Here is a 17445-nt window from a genome sequence, read left to right as displayed (position 1 = left end):
GGTAGCTGAAGAATTAAGCCCGGAAACTTGAGATTCGTTAAATAAAAGGAGAAATAGCAAAGCCAAAGTGGTTAGTTTTCTGAGAACCGTGACGCACCTCTCAAGGGTGCGTCGTAATGTGTCCCTTCGCATGATTTAATTGCTTTCCTCGCCCTTTTATAAAACTGTTAAACTATTAAATCTGATTGTTCTATCACGCCTAATAAAGATAATATCTTGGGAAATTGAACTATCATGCTAGGTCCCTTAAATCAATCTAAATAAGATAATCACGATCGATCTAGTATTATGTGTTGCATATTGTTAAAATCAATTCAGATTAGTTTAACAGTTAACGCATGTCCCTTCAATTATTTATGCTGAGCTAGTAAGGATATCCTGCCTCTGGAGTTATCGAAGAGCGAGTACTCCTCTCGGTAGTCACAGTCCCCCGGACCCTCAATCTCTACCTTGCGGGTGTACGATGAGAGATCCCCACACCAGGGATCACAAGGGAACCTATGGCCGTCGTGGTCAAACATAATTGCACTCCCTTTATGTCATGATAACCGGATTTTGTCAGTTTTTCTCATTGTCGTTAAAAAATGAATGGCGACTCCTATATTACTAGTCAATTGGGTGTAAACTCACAGGAAATCCAATTACACTTGATTTGACAAAAAGAAACGTCACGCCCACGAGGGACGAGGTCACGCATTAGCCTCGTGCTTTTTCGACCCCCTCACACGTGGCACCTAATTATTTATCTTCATAGCACTCGACTTTTTTAATTCAAAAATAATGTTGGAATCTTATTTTTCATTGGCCGAAACCATTAGATTTCTTATGTGGCGCTCTAATATTGGATTATGTTTGATTTTGGATCGAATTTTAATTTAGATTAGTGTTTGATTTTTGATGAATTTTATTTTAGAATTTTTTTATTATTAGAATGTTTGATTTTGAATGGAGTTGTATATGTTAGTAATTAATTAATTAAAATATCTATGTGGCACCTAATTAATTATCTACGTGGCACTCGATTTTTTTAATTCATAAATAAATTAGAAATCTTATTTTTCATTGGCCGAAACCAGTAGATTTCCTACGATTAAATTGAAAGTGCTTATACTTCCCCCGTTTTTTTTTATTGCACCATTAACAATCTTACTATTTACGCAATCTCTTTTATCAACCTTTTGTGATTTATACATAAGGGATTATATAGTAATACGAGATTTTGTTAGATTTATCTCGATAATAGTTTCAAAATATCAACTTTTATAATTTTAGCTAATGTATAGTAAAAGTTATTAATGACTAAAGTTTTGTATTGACAATGCCGAAACATAAAATGGTGTAATAATAATAAAAAAAACACGGATGAAGTACGTGAAAAACTTAATAATTGAAATATAAAAGTGTAGAATCGTGCAGAATCGTAAATCGAATCATAAGACCATATTATTCTACGATTTGAATTACTATTTTAACAACCATTTGAGCTATCTAGTCTATCTTAGAAAACTGAAAATACACGAGAGGCGTCCAAACCCTCGGAGAGTTTTGGTTCGTACACTGGTATTAGATTAGAATCAATAATGATATCAAGGTAGTATGAGTTTGGAATTTGATTCTTAATAACATGAATTGGTTCGGTTAGGGGATGAGTTTTATTTAATTTAATTTGGTATTTGGAGTAAGGCTATGTTACGTTCGATTATTTTGACTTATTTCAAACAAAATTAGTTTAGACATGTCCAGTTATGTTTTTTTCAGGCATTTTTAGACACAAATAAGTTTATTTGAGACAATTTTTTTTTTCCAATAAAATAAGTTCAGATAAATTCAGACAATATAAGTTCAGACAAGATAAGTCGAATAGAATGGAGCTTAAAGGTATGAGTCAAACCACCCCCTAGGTTTTTGCACCCCGTATCTTGAGGGTTTGAGGTATGAGTTTAAAACACTTAAAATCTTCAACCAACATGGGACAGATGTAGACCATTCTAAACTAATAACTCATACCTAAAATCCACGAACCATGTACTTCCGCAATCCGCTCCTCTTTGTCACTCTTCCAAAAAGGAAACTAATAAGTTGGAAACAAGGAAACATGGCACAAACAAAACAATAATCAATCAAATCAAAAAAAATTAAAAATATTGATTTAAGAAATGGAATATTGGAAAACATAAATATGCAATATATAAATTATGGATCATATGCTACATACAAAATATCTTTCTCAAAAAAAAAAACCCAAAATATCTCAAATTATATCTATATTTTGTAATATTATAAATAAATCGTATATTAGCATAAGTACAAAAAACAATACCGAACTTAAATGAATCGAGAAGAGTTAATGTAAAGATATACAAAATATTTGTGGTGTGAAAGCAACTATTTTATTTACTATAATGAAAATAATACAATATTTATGAAACATCCTAAAAAGATAAATGATGCCATAATATTAGAACAGATTAAATACTTATATTTAATAATTCTTCTTCGTACAATATTTTGCATCAAAAATATTTGTAATTATTTACTACCGTATTATATTAAAATCTGAAGAAGGTTGAGTCTAAAGTTTGGTTTGTTATTGATTTTGCAAGTAACTTGACCTCTTCCCTTGGTATAGGGAAAAAAACTTACAACAAATAATACTTTCTTTTCTTTATCCTTGTTTTGAGGAAAGGCCGGCGATTTTCAAGACCAGGAATAAATTGTATGTGACTGGGATTCCTTTACATTATAATTCATTATCATTACCCTCATTGCCTCAAAGAGGCTTCTGCAAAAAGCAGGGTAAAGAGGGTCGGGTGTACACAACCTTACCCCTGCAATTGCAGAGAGGTTGTTTTCAATTGACCCAAAAGCGATAACAGGACGACAACGAGACGAACATTTTCTACTGCATGGAAAGGAAGTGAAAAGGTTTTAAGAGTCATTTTGATTTAGTCCATTACATCCCACAATCAAAAGAACAAATGAATCTTTGGCTCCATCGGAAATGGACATTGCCTGAATAGTGACTCGGATTCCTTGCCTGAATAACATTGTAATAACACACCAATGATGGATCCCCCAACATTCAAGAAGCAAACTACTGATCAAGTTTGAGAGGTGCTCCGAGGCCACTATTGAGCAATTGAAAATGCTCTTATTTCACACGAAGACGCGAAAATTACTCAGCCAAAAGTTGAGAAACGGGTAACAGCCTGCAGAGCAAAACCTCCATTCGTATAGTACCTTATCCGAACAAAATTCAAAATGTATTCCGTTCAAGAGTTTTTATATCTGAATAAAACAACAAAAGTTTCTGCAATAAATCTTGAAAACAATTATATATGCTCTTCATTCATCAACTGTACAGAGGAGACAACGAGCCAGCTACGTAAACAACGTACTTCATCTTGATTCCCATCTTGATTTCTGATTCAATAGCATCTTTCTTACAACAATTTGCACATTCTTTACACCAGGAGAACACATTTTCTAGAAATCCGAGGGCTCCAAGGAACTTTTGGGGCACGTCTTTCATTTTTGGGTAACTAGGTTTTCAAAACTCCCATATGCGCAGCCAGTGTAGAAAATGCAGCAACATGCTAGCTCACTCAGGGTCCAAAATGTATGGTCATCCTTTGGTGATAAGATTTCTCATTTCTGATCAGTCTAGCAGAAGTTTCTCCTCGGTTGGCCAAGTTGGCATAAAGTAAACACAGTATTCAGATATTTACTTCTCCCATCCCAGGGCTTTGAGATCATTTTCTTTCAGTTCAACATATTTCCCAAGCCTACAATAGACAATGAACTAAGAACATCACAGAGCTACCTATGGTGTTAACGGAAAGTAATTTAGACATAGTTTCTATTCTATGCAGGGGATTATATAAAACAATACCAAAGATATCTCTAACTGCTTTTCAGTCCTCGAGTGAACGGCAAAATCTTTGATTTTTTTTTTGTTTACCTAGCATTGCTGCTATTTGGCTAATAAAGAAAAAAGTGTAGCTAAAGGGCTGAATCCCATTTACTCAAGTTGGGTAGCTGTTTATACATAAAAAAAATTATAGGTGATAAAGGCATGCATCAAAATGTAAATTTAAATTAAAAAAAGAAAAAAAAAAAGACGGAAATTACTTTTTCTGAAGGCTAAACACATAGATACCCACAAAAAAGGAGTTCGAACTTGCAAACATACCAAAGTCACATGTCCCACATAGGCACATAATGAATACATTATCTGACTGCTGCTCATACTTTTATTTTCACTCATTAAACTTGCGCTTGCAGAGAAGCTAGCAAAGCTAGTCAGGGAAGCTAATCCCGACAGAAACCACTAAACTTCCTTTTTTTCCCACCTTTTGTGCAAGTTAAAAAGGCATCTTAACATTCACACGTCATCCTTTTTCCCTAACAGAAACCTTCTCATATTCAAGGTTTTCTAATATTGAAGGTTATTGCAAAAAGCCTTCCGATTTTAGAGTAATGGAATCTGAAACACAACTTCACTAATACACCTAAGAAAACCACGAACCAAATATGATATCAGTAAAGGCAAGTCCGACAACTGGTTTATGCCAAATTTGAATGTCATGAGTATATAACAGTCAGCAAAGATGCTTAACAAACACAGAAATATTTCATAAACTTCTTAATTGTTTTTTGGAACTCCCCACTACAAATTGTAACTATAACTATCTTACACTAGCCCTTTCCTTTTTGCCATAGTTATGGACGAATTCCCTATCGTAGTGTTCCCTATCACAATTGGAGTACATCAGGGTTCCACCATTTCCTTTTTGCTAGACAGAGGAGTTTCCTATCACGATTGGAGTACATCAAGGTTCCGCACTTAACCCATTCCTCTTTGCCATAGTTTTGATTTTTGAACGAATTGATGAGTTTAATTCAAGACGGCATACCATGGTGCATGTTGTTTGCAGATGATATTGTGTTGGTTGATGAAACGAAAGAAGGCGTGGAAAGTAAGTTGGAATTGTGGCTTGACCATGTAAAAAGGAGTCCAAATGATGCGTCTGATAGAAGGCTTGAAGAGTGACAAACTAATCTAATTGTGAGGTATGAGAAGACCAAAACAAACATGAGGATGACTGCGTGTTATATGAGTTTATTGGGGATTGAAGTAAATATGACGTCAGATAGGATGGAGTGGAAGGAGATAATATATGCCGCCGACTCAACATAACTTCTTTTTCTATTTTCCATAGCGAACTTCTCTCCTTTTTTTTTCAACATTTTTGTGCTTCTCTTTTAAATTGGCCTTGTTTTATTGTTCCTTATATATTCGGTGTCTCATTACCCTGACCTCCGCCTTCTCAATTTTGCGTGTGTACTCTCTTTAACATAAACCTTTTAATTTCTTGCTTCACGTTTCGCGGATGGTTACTTATGATAATTCATGTGCCGACTCCAAATCATTTTGGGACTAAGGCTTTTGTTGTTGTAACTATCTTACACTACTATCTTAAATTAGCATTCCTTGCATCAACTATTGAATTGCTCTTCTAAAACAAACTTCATCAACAAACATTAATATATGAATGGATGAGAACTGATTAATGATTACACATTGTTCAAAGTTATATTTTAATGTGGACATCATTAAAACACAAATTTTTATTATAAGCATACCAATTCATACATAATTTTATTTATTTTAAAGGCTAGTAACTTTCATGTCAGAAAAGTGTCCAGTCAAATGGGTTCAATACATTCGACGAACAGAAACAGTAAAACAGAATCAGGGTTTGAAAATTTTTCAAGTGGCATTTGAAAACAGATCCCATTAACAAGTGCATAAATTACTGAATTTGCAATTCTCAACTATTTGAGTTATATAACTTATACTACGGATTTTCATTTCCAAATGCCCCATCTATCAGATTTTAATGCTAAGAGTATATTGTTTATATTTGGTATTTGCTTACGTTCTATTTGGTAAACGTTTAATGAAAGCAATTCTTGATATGCTTTTTCAACTTTGAGATATCTTTCTTCCAATCGCACCAACCTTCAAATTTACAATCAAAGTGCTTTTACTTCAAGCATAACCTTCAATGCAGCAGATTGCAGCCACTATCAAGATTTTTTTTTCTGGACTTCTATCAGGAAATTTATTAGAGTGAAATTCACCATTTTTTTTCCGGACTTCTATCAAGAAATTTATTAGAGTGAAATGGTGATTTTTTTTTCCGGACTTCTATCAGGAAATTTGTTAGAGTGAAATGGTGAATCACCAAGAAGCTACCAGGAAAACAAATGGACAACTTTAATTTGCTTGTCTTTCCTATTGCTATTATAAGAATCGCTTATACTGAAGTTAGTACATGACCAGCTTACATCAGCATGACAATCCAGTATTCCACTCTCTAAGAACTCCAAAATGATTATTCACAATTAACCGGCCTTGGACGGGGTGTTGTAGAGAACTGATTATTCCCTCTATGCAAAGGAAAAAAATAAATTCAGGGGCATGCATCACTTCTGAACAGTCAAATAAAAATGCAAGTGCCAAAGAATGCACATTGAAGGGACATGATGCATTTTATATGTCTACATTTAAAAAGATTAAGATACATTCATCACTAATGAAAGCATGATAGCATGGACATACGAACACAAAGGGTTATCCTCCAGGATGCAGTACTTAATCAAGAGATCTAAGCAAACATGAAAAAATAAAATTTATTATATTACCCAAGGCCAGAGGAAAGCTTGAAACCACCAATACGTATGCGTTTCAGGGAGTGAATCTGTACGGGAAAAAAGAAGGAGATTTAGTTCAATTGATGCATGTGTCACACATTTTATATAATAAAATGTTTTCATTCACTTTGTGAAGCCATATGAGAAAACTTCATGGATTAACTTTCCTAGAAATTAAACCAAAGATAATAACTCCTGATAAAAAGTTAAATTCATATTCAAAACTTCACCATCAATTAAGAATGGCAATGGATCGGACTCGGGTCGGATGTAAAAGATCCAAGTCAGATCCATTTACTAATCGGACCCCAGATTTGGATCCGAATCCAAGTCCGAAATTCCGAAACCCGACTTCGATTCGATTACCCTTAAGAGGTCCGAATCCGATCTGATCCAACGGACCTCCGACAGGACGAATGCAACCAATTCAAATGCATCTGAATGCCCCCAACAACAACCTCAACACTACTATACCCGGAAAATACAATCAAATTCGAAAAATAACAAGACATCAAAAAAACAGAAAGTCCAAGTACAAAAAATGGAAAATGTCATAGATTAAGAGTTACTTTTTTCATTAATTATTTTTACAAAGCTGCTTGTAAATCACACAGTACAAAAATATTGATTCAATGTCCAATATGCTTATATCTTTACATCCCTAAAACTAGAATTCGTAAAAAAGTAAGAGATTTTTTTTTTTTTGAAGAAAATCAACAAGCGTAGAAACTACTCCGTAACAGATGGAGTAATCTTCTCTAGTCGAAGCTTGCAATTGAAGAGAAGATCTACATGTTTTCCTTGAAGAACTTGAAAAAAATAAAACAAATCTACATGCTTTCCATACGTGGCATATAATTTTCTGACTACTTCATCTTTCGGCAGTACTACAGTAGTAGAGGGAGAGGGAGGAGCTGTAACAGAGAAGAGACAAAGAGGAGGGAGATGTAGTAGAGGATAGAGAAAGAGGAGGTACTCCGTATGTGGTAGCAGTGTGAATGAGTGAGAAAGTAGGGTTAGGATGCTTTATATCACATGATATGTGCACGATGCGTTTAATTGATAGCAGATTTTTAATGGTGGGTTCGAACTCGGACTTGAGTCAAACCCGTTGGACCCAAAGCAAGATCCGAGTCCGATCCGGCTCCTATTCGGACACAGATTCGGATTCTCTTTATTCGGACTTGGATCTGACTTTTTTCTTCGGATCGGTTCGGACTCGGATTGAATTGCCATCCCTACCATCAGTGTTCTTTTCCATGCTAGGTCATTAAATATTCCAGCAAAACCTCAGTTAGTTATACACCAACTCTATAGTTACGATGCTAATGTTTCGATGCAAAATGTGCAAACCTCAGTCTACCATCCAGATATTACACTGAAAGTTCATGTTAAAGCAGTGAAACTTTCCTACTTCAGTATCCCTTTATTTTTATGCATTGTTTTTGTCCCTTTGTGTGTTAATATCATGCAGGAGCCTGTCCGACGAATATGTAGCCTTTCAGATGAAATGAATGAATTTTTCTGATAGTTTGTCCCTTGGTAATGTCCATTTAATAAAAGATTAGTAAGGACAAGACGACAAGTACAGAATGATAGAAACATAGATGGAGTCAAAAGGCTTACATGTGATCATAAAACTTCATATAAGTTGACTTATGTCTCACATTTATAAGAAGCAAATGGCCAGGGTTCAGCACATAAAGCATATAAGTGAGAAACACATGACCGAGGGTCAGGCAGAAATTTTCAAGATTTACTCACACATGCATACATCAAAATCTGTGAGGCTGCCTCAATGGAAATAGTAAAATGTCAAGATACCTCGAAAACAAAAAATCAAAGGTCGGAGTATAGCTGTGGTTTCTCTTGTACAATATACCCAACAGATTAGCACCGGGCTTTATTTAGACGTCATCAGATTTGACTTTATTATGCTATCTAATCAAAAGTGTTGTATGTACATCATGTATAGCAAAGCCATAGAACATTAGAACCTGAATCACTTATAAATACTTTATTCTTGAGGGTCTCTGGTAAACATCCTTTCTAATGGTTATTTTTACATACATTAGGACCTGTCCATAAGTCCAAACCTTGCCACTGGCAGGCCTAGTTTCGGTGGTTATAACTTGTAAGCAACATTTATCAAGTATTAAATTGCCCATGTACAGCTTCCTCGGCTCGAAGAAGTAAACAGCAACAACATATTTACTACCAAGCCAAAAAGAAGAAACTAACCTCAAGTCCGGCTTTTTTCACAAGCTCTCGGACCTCATGGTTTCTTCCTTCATTAACCTGTCAATATTACAACTGCAGTTAGCTTTCAGATGCTCATTCACCCAAATAGACACAAACAAATGAAAGGACCGAAAAACTGTACTCTCAAAGTACCAAAGAAGGTACATTTAGTCACAAATTTTTTTTAAAAAGCAATAAAATTTCATATTCTCTGCACAAGAACACTAGAAATAGTGACTTTTCTCAATCAATCGTAACGACACCAACCAGCTAGACAGCCAGTCTAAACAAGAAGCAATAGAGCATGAATTATTTGTCAATACTACAGTTGTGTCAGTGGCTTTACGCTTTATGACTTTACAACCTATAACATTACATCCAACCTGCATGGCTGTACCACTGAAATTACTACACGCCAGAATTTTGATGTCCCAAAGCTCTTTGTGGGGAAACTTGTTCAGATAGGCCCCACAACTACAGTGAACTTCAGATCTAATGCCAAATGGGTGCATCTCTACGGAGTGTGACAGGAATAGGAAAACTGAATAATTTCTTTCATGCATACTGGGAGAGTGTGAGATGAAAATTCATCAGATTTCAGTGGGTGTTTCACTCTCTGTTTCGTCAAATCTGCAGGTTAGCAATGTGCAGTTTTAAAGAATAAGGGAAGGGGTTTACATGGAGATCGGCACACTTTAGAATGCCAGAATTTTCCAAAAAATACACTCTAGTCAACCACTGTGTGTCTGTGGAACAAAGTTGTTTGGGCTTCTCTTTACTTTCTTCCAAATGACAGGCACACTTTATTTTTTCATTGATCTTTAGAAGAGTCATTTATCAAAAAATATGTTCAACACTTTTTTTTTATCAAGTAATAACTTCTTTTACTATACCTCCAAGAGAATTACATAGCGATAATGGCAGAGAACTATTGAACTCAAGAAACTGAGAACAATATCAGGTTTGAATGTTTGATATGCTTTATCTTAAGAGGGTATCTTATATGGTCATCTTAGGCCAATGAAAAGACCTAGTCAATCGAAAATCACCTCCATAAGTAATGTACAAACAGTGATGTAGTGATTCTTACCACAATACGAAGGCGGGCTCTGAGAATATCTTGTTGTCTAGGCAGTAGTTCTACATACTCAGGCGTACAATGCACACCATCAATAGTAGTTCCTTGGATAATGGCCACTAATTGCCGTTTATGAACTTCACCATTAACTGTGGCAATATATCTACAAATGCAGAATCATCATTCATTTATAATGTAGAATATAGTCAATATATTGCGCAATCCAGCAGCTTCATGATGAGCAATGGTTCAGTTGGATTATAAACACAACATACACTACAAGCGCCCAAATAATGGAATCATGTTCTCATACATTAAGGAAAAGAAAAGGACACATCAATTTTTGCACAGCTGAAAAAGTAAATTAAGCGATTTGGTGAAAAGATAGTCATCAAATGCCAAAAAAAAGAAGATACACAAAGCAAAATAAGAGTAGGGGCACATAAAATTGAGCGGTTGATGTGGGATTTCTTCTTATGGTCTGGGACAGGGGAGGCTCAAAAGATCATATTGTCAGTTGGGATTTAGTATGTGACTCGGAAACAGAGGTCAGAGGGAGGTTTGGGGTTTTGCAGGGTGATTCAGAACAATGTTGCTTTGGTGGGTAAATGGTGGTGGAGGTTTCCTCTTGAATGTCGGTCTCTTTGATGTGACGTCAACAAAACCAAGTGCGGCTTATGTCAAAATAGGATTGTCCATGGAAATTTATTTCCCAAGTTTTTACTCTACTAAAGCCATTAGCAAAGTTCAAGATAGGGGATGGTAAGCAAATCCGTTTTGGGGAAGATGTTTGGAGAGGCGAGCAACCTTATTGGGGTTGGTTTTCCTCGTCTTTTCAGCATATCTTCTTTCCATAATGCCGCATAGTCGAGTTTTCATATTTGCAACGCGTGAGACTTACCCTTCAGGAGACCATGAACGAGAGACAGAGGAGCTCATTTTTATGTACAACAGGAGCTCATTTTCATGTAAAATCTTTTGTACATACAATTATAGGATATGGAGGATTCAAGAGTGTATAGGAAATTCTTCCGGGTTTATTTAATGTTTTTCATGTAAATCTTTTCTTTATCCTTTGAGTTCTTTCCCTAGATATCCCCCTTTTCCGTTGCCAAGTTTCATTTGGAAGTCGAAAGTCCCTCTTAAGGTGAGAGCTTTAATGTGGACTTTGGCTTTGAAGGCTCATTACGAATGATATGCTCCAAAGAGTCCAACGAGAACGAAGAACGGCTACACATGTCATCTGCTCACTTTATAGGGCAAATAATGAGTCATGCTCTTTGGAAATGCTTCTTTGCAGCTTCTACGAAGGGTTCGGACCTTCGAGTTGCAAATTCGCTTTGTAGGGTTTAGTGCATGGAAGGAGAAGAAGATGCTTTGGCAAAATGCAATTATGGCAATTTTGTGTTGAGTATGGTTGGAGCGTAATGTTCGTATTTTTAATTTTGGTGTTGTCCCACGTGATCCATTGTGGGATAAAGTAACTTTGTTCGCTTATTTATGGGCTAAGGCGGTGGCGCTTTCCCAAATTACTACATTGGAGATATACAAAGCTTTGGCTTACTAGTCTTGTATGCACGTGATGCGTGAGAGAGTAAATAATGTCAGCATCACGGAGTAATTAAGTTTTCATATTAATAATGGCAGTTGACTATGTTATACTCCCATGACGCCCTGATATGATATATCATTATATTGATAGAATTTATCTTTAATATAAATATGTAGAGAACATGGGTAAGTAATTCATATGATAAGGGCTCCAAAGCCCTTGTCATATGTAGAGAAGATGGGTAGGTAATTCATATGTAGAGAACATGGGTAGTGTTTGGGATCATGGATTTCATTTCAATTCTTGTACTTGAAGGTTCCAATATTCAATTCCAAATAATTAGTTTGGCAACATTTAGGAATTTGAAATGCATAATTAGAAATTCACAGTATTGTTTAGGATTTCAATCCAAAATGAGTACAAACATTGCAATTGAAAGCTCCCCTTTTTCTCCTCTAGCTCCACATCCACAATCACCTTCCTCCCATCACCTCCACTGCCACCTTCTCTCTCCATCCATGCCACTGCCACCTTCTCTCTCCGTCCCCGCCACTACCACCTTCTCTTTCCAACGGTAGTCAATTCTCAATAAATTTTTCTTTCTAACCATTCAGCTTCTACGTAAGTATAAATTGACAAATTTAATCAAAATATCAATCTAATCTATCACTGTCTCATATAAAAAAAGTGATTATCATGAAATTGACCAACATAGAAGAGAGGGAAAAATATTGGTGAGTTAGCCCTTGCATGGAGTTCCATCTAGTTGCCTATGTCCAAGGAATGACGGAGATGATGGTGGTGGTTGGAGCGGCGGTAGTGGAGAGAGTGTTTGCTTCTAGAGGAGAGAAAAAATCATCGGCATAGCCATGTATAATCGAGCTTGAAGGTGTTTTAATGGGGTTGGAAAGTGGACATAGAGGAATGATCGGAGAAAGGAGATCGATGAATTTCAAATTCCATCATTTGAAATTGGAATTGAAATTCCATGGCTTGGGATTGTTCTGTAAGTGGCGTGGAATTGGGCCAAACACAATACAAATTCTAGTCATTTCAAAACATGTAATTTGGGCAAATTCCAGCATTTGAAATGAGATGTTAGTTTCCAAACAGGCCATAAGGGTAATATAAATAGCGCACCAAAAAAGTCAAATACCTTGGTGTACCCTTATAGAATATGTATTTATAATTTCGACTGAGCAGTTTTAATAATATTTTTCTTCATAAAAATAAAAAAAATATAAAAAAAACTACTTACTCCTTCGTTAAGTTAGAAGACGGATGTGATACTCTTTGAGCAAAATCACCTGGATAGATAAGCAATTAGCAGAATCAGATTCGATATTATTGTAGGTCATACTTAAGATCATACATTTTGAAAGCTGCACGAAGTATGGTAGCTACCATCATTAGTCACAATGATTAGTCCAGTTGTTGCAACATCTAGGCGCCCAACAGTAAAAAGTCGTGGCTTTGGCTCTCCAGGATTTTGTTTGTCCTAAAATGATGTATTTATTGACATTTAATAAAAGAGATAATATTATAAAACATGAAATTCTCCAAGAAACAGTGATCACAAACACAGAAATTTGAGGGGCTAAGAAAAGGAGTCAGTGGTGCACATACCCAACTCTTCAGAAAATCATCAAACAAGCACAAAATAGATTTGAGCTCTTTCTCTCCAGAAGAGCATATGTACCTGCAATGATGTAAGCATACTGAGCCAGAATGGAAATTATTTCACAAGTTGAGAAAGACTCTCACAAGGACAAGACAAAAAGGATTTCTTCTTTCTTTATACACGGTTTCAAGTAAAAAATAGAATTGTGGAGTGTCTGACCCTTTAGGTTTGTTCAGAGCAAGATACACCTTCGATGGCAACTTTTTAGGCAGGCGGCTTCCCTTGACATAAATAATATCTTTGGCAGGATCAACTCTTGTCTGAACATAATCACTAGTTAGTTAAAATGGTACATTTAAAACAAATTTCAGATGAAAAGTGAAACAATAACCATGGCAAAAGCTTAAGTCAAATCCGCGACACGAGATGTTCAGACACTCCACACTCTATCAAGAATTTGGAAACAGTAACTTATTAAGCAGGATACATAGAACTATGTGAGTGTGGACAGTAGTAAACCTGAGGTGTATCACAGACAGAACCGTTGACAGTCACCTTTCCTTGAAAAATGAGCTCCTCGCTGCTTCTCCTTGATGCCACTGACAAAAGAAACATAGATTTAGAGCACACAGATGCCACTAACTAGAATTTGGCAGCAGAAAAAAATTCCAGCAATTGATTCTACCCCAAAATGACAGCTTGATTAAACCCTCCCCGGGTCCCCCACCCCCCGGCGTAAAAATAAAAATAAAAATCTTGTGTACTTTCTTTTATCTATAATCCAATCCGACAACATGTAGCAAGCACATGCCCTAAAAACAGCCAAATGATGACTGCTTTCAACTTTGTTGGCCGCAAAGCTGAGGCTCACAAATCATCACTTTCCTCACAATAACAAAAGCATCTGATGGTCTGCATTGAGATTGAACTGATTCTGGTAGGTACTGCAAGTTCTAAATGTAAATTTCTGTTTTTTTTGTGTGCTCTGGTTACAGGCAGACGAAAGAATATCTACCATAACCTAATTCAGCTGTGTTCAGGAAAATGTAGGGGGTGCTCCTTTACTAGTCAAAGTCTCAAACACACTCTGTAACCAATATAGAAGAACAAGACACAAAGTGATCATCCAATGGCAACCATCACCTTGTGTTCTCACTTAATCAGAAGAAATTCCTAAATGACATGATTAGCCATTCTAATAAACAGCCAAACATCAATCATAACTCACAGAGCCAATGTGTAAATTTCCTAAAACCCTGATTCGTCAAGTAAGGTACAAAATGGTATGTTGTATAACCTTTATCAGATGACCCCAGTATAGGTGTTGCTTTCTTAAGGTAACACTGGAAGCTGGTGTAATGCCTTGCATACTACTGAAAACTATAGCGAATTCAATGCTATGTGGATAGGATGAATGTAAGGCCAATGAGAGCTAAGGAATGAAGCTCATACTCTTAAAACCAGTATCTAGTACTGCTCACACGACTAATAATGAGTCCACTCATCAGAAGCAATTGCTTCATTATTTTTTCTCACGGGCCATGAAAAATCCCCTCTCAAAAATACAAAATTATAAGGTGATGGGCCATTTCTTTCTTTCTCTACTCTCACTCTATTCTCAACTATGTGCCTCTTTGTTCTTTACACTCCTATCTCTCATATGTTTTAGTCTTTCGCAGTGCTTAAAAAAGTGTGCTTTAAGCGTTGAAGAGCGAAGCTCTGGGGCAAATCGCTTAATAAGGTCTGAGTGAATCGTTCGTGATTAAGCGCGCCGAAGAGCAAAAAGTGCGCTTTTTGGCGCTTAATTGAAATTCTTTTTTTATTTATTACTTTACGTTGAAAGCTTCTTTTATATGTTGTTACTGTGTATTGGACCACGACCTATTAATCCTTAACAATAGAAAGTGGCCAAGAATCCAAAAGAAAAGGAAAAAGAAGAAAAGAAGAAGACAACAGCAACACAAGCTGAGCCGGTCCTAGCTTCTTGATAAACACTATGTTATATGCTTTATTTTTGTTAAAACAAAGAGTAATATATTTCTGGAAGCAAATTTGATGTTTATATATTTTTGTGGTTATTTTAGTAACATATATGCATAATAATAAATAAAAAAACCTTTAATTTTTAAAAAGTGCGATTCACTTCGATGAAGCGTGCACCTTGTGCTTTGCGCTTACGCTCTAGGACTCATATCGCGTAAGTGCGCTTTGCGCTTTTTTATACACTAGTCTTTCTTGAACATGTCTTGTTTGCTTCCTCTCTGTTCCGGATTAACTCAATTTACAGCAGCACTAGATTTCACCACTAATGACTAAAGTAGTGAATTAGTTATCACCACTGTGCTATATGTTATACTCACCGCAATCTTAACTAAGATATAAATCCTTGAAGAAAGAGAGAAACTTCCTACAATAAGGATGGAACACTTAATTGATAGTGAGCACTAAATAGAGATTAGAAAAGAAAAAAGAAGACCAAGATTAACAATTGTGCCTTTTGGAATGGGGAGGCTGGTCAAATGGTAAGCATGCTATTTAAATGAAATCTATTTATTCTTCTTTATTATTTAGATATTATCATTTCGCTTTCACATCCATTGTTCCATTACCGAGTTAAATAGTTCTGTTTAGATGATCTACCAAAAGCTTGTGGATGAGTAAATCTCTAGAAACTTGGAGATAGAATTCTTCAATGCACTTAAACATCTTTAGCATGCTTTGGAGATAGAATTCTTCAATGCACTTAAACATCTTTAGCATGCTTGCTATACGCAGTCACAATAATATGTTGTATTCTGTACGACCTGAGCCCTCCTAGAGTTTTCGAAGCCCTAAATGCCGACGCCTATACTGCATAGAATGCCTTTACTTTACGGAACCCTAAAGCTACTTCATTTTACTTTAATTCCACGAAAGTCAAACCGAACAGCTACTAATTCCACTGCGTGATATTGATATCCTCTCACCAGAAAACAATTGGTCTAGAATCCTAACATTCCCCCCACCATATCTAGTTCTTAAATGAATTTTAGGTTCAACAAAAGCAAAAGTCTAATTAGACATAACCAATGCAATAATACATATTATCAAGGACATATTTCATAAATAAGTTTCCCCCTAAACATGGCGCCCAGCAAGAAATTCACAAACTAAACAAAATCTAAATTACTTGGTGAAATCACCACATGAAATCATAATTAACACGAATTTCCACATATTAATCTAATTAAGTTCAATCATCACACAAATTATAACTGAAAAGAGAAATAGTAGGAAAATAATTTCATAGAAGTACTCCGTAATTTGTTTTCTCTCACCTCCAGCAGCAGCAAGTACCTTAGCAAGCCGCTGAGGCTTCTCCCCAAATCTCTCATTATAAAACCTGCGAGCAGCTTTCGAATATCGAGGTTCTTCTGCAGTCCTCTTCTCCTTCTTCTTCACCGTGACCGCCTTCTTCCGCGCCCCGCCGTCGGCAACAGATTGGAAAGAGCGCGCTGTAGGGAGCGCGTGGACAATCCATGGAGCGGAAACCTTCGAGGAGGGCAAGGGTTCGTGTTCTTCGATGGAAGACGGGAAGGAATTGAGTGAAATGCGGAGCCGAGGAGAGAGAGTGTGGAGACAAGTGCGGTGGATGGAGAGGAATGATGCTCGAGTGAGGTGGAGGGTAGAAATTGCCAGCGTTGTTGAAGCGGCGGAAAATGTAAAGGCCGCCATTAACGGTGGTTTGCGGTGGGTTGGAGACAGGCGTTGCTACTTGCTATTGGTGGGTTTTGGATAGGAGAGTGACCAGAGTGCGGAACCGTCAGAGTGGATGGAATGCGGAGGGAAAGAAATGGGAGAATACTCCGTATTGTTTTTGGGTATTACTATTTGACGCCCAGATTTACGCAAAACGTCCACCTTTATTTAAGAAAATGTCCATTTTGTCCCTCTCACCCCACCCCCACACCACTCTCACTCACCCCCACCCCCACACCACTCTCACTCACCCCCACTTCTCCAATCACTTACCCCACTTTCTTTCACTAGACCCACCACCAAATTTCGGCAACCACTATTTTTGTCGGCCCCACCTTAGCCACCACCATCATTGGCCCGTCAACCACCACCTCAATTCATATCATTGTCACTCCCTCCATTCCGTGAGCTCAACCACCGACACCTCCACCGTCGCCGCCATCACCACCACCTTTTATCGTCATTATTGTGATTGAAGTGGAATTTTGGCCGAGA

General features: G+C 36.7%; 1 protein-coding gene across 2 annotated transcripts; it reads right to left on the bottom strand.

Moving 5' to 3' along the window:
* Nucleotides 1-3190: 3190 nt before the first annotated feature.
* Nucleotides 3191-17051, bottom strand: LOC110800256 (putative ribosomal large subunit pseudouridine synthase SVR1, chloroplastic). 2 transcript variants are annotated; one of them, XM_022005558.2, is made up of 10 exons: nucleotides 16530-17050; nucleotides 13732-13811; nucleotides 13432-13532; nucleotides 13218-13290; nucleotides 12996-13089; nucleotides 12850-12898; nucleotides 10052-10202; nucleotides 8962-9018; nucleotides 6712-6767; nucleotides 3191-3785 (listed from the first exon to the last, which is right to left on the bottom strand). In XM_022005558.2, exons 1-10 carry the CDS (start codon nucleotides 16924-16926, stop codon nucleotides 3725-3727), a joined length of 1119 nt encoding a protein of 372 aa, XP_021861250.1. In that variant the 5' UTR covers nucleotides 16927-17050; the 3' UTR covers nucleotides 3191-3724. The 2 variants fall into 2 exon arrangements, with proteins under 2 accessions (XP_021861250.1, XP_021861251.1); XM_022005559.2 differs by lacking the exon at nucleotides 3191-3785 and having other exon boundaries at nucleotides 6708-6767; nucleotides 16530-17051.
* Between the last annotated feature and the right edge of the window lie 394 nt (nucleotides 17052-17445).

Source organism: Spinacia oleracea, chromosome 3, assembly GCF_020520425.1.
Source record: "Spinacia oleracea cultivar Varoflay chromosome 3, BTI_SOV_V1, whole genome shotgun sequence".
Taxonomy (NCBI): domain Eukaryota; kingdom Viridiplantae; phylum Streptophyta; class Magnoliopsida; order Caryophyllales; family Amaranthaceae; genus Spinacia; species Spinacia oleracea.
The sequence above is the reverse complement of the archived record's forward strand: the minus strand, read 5'-3'. Positions and strand labels throughout refer to the sequence as shown.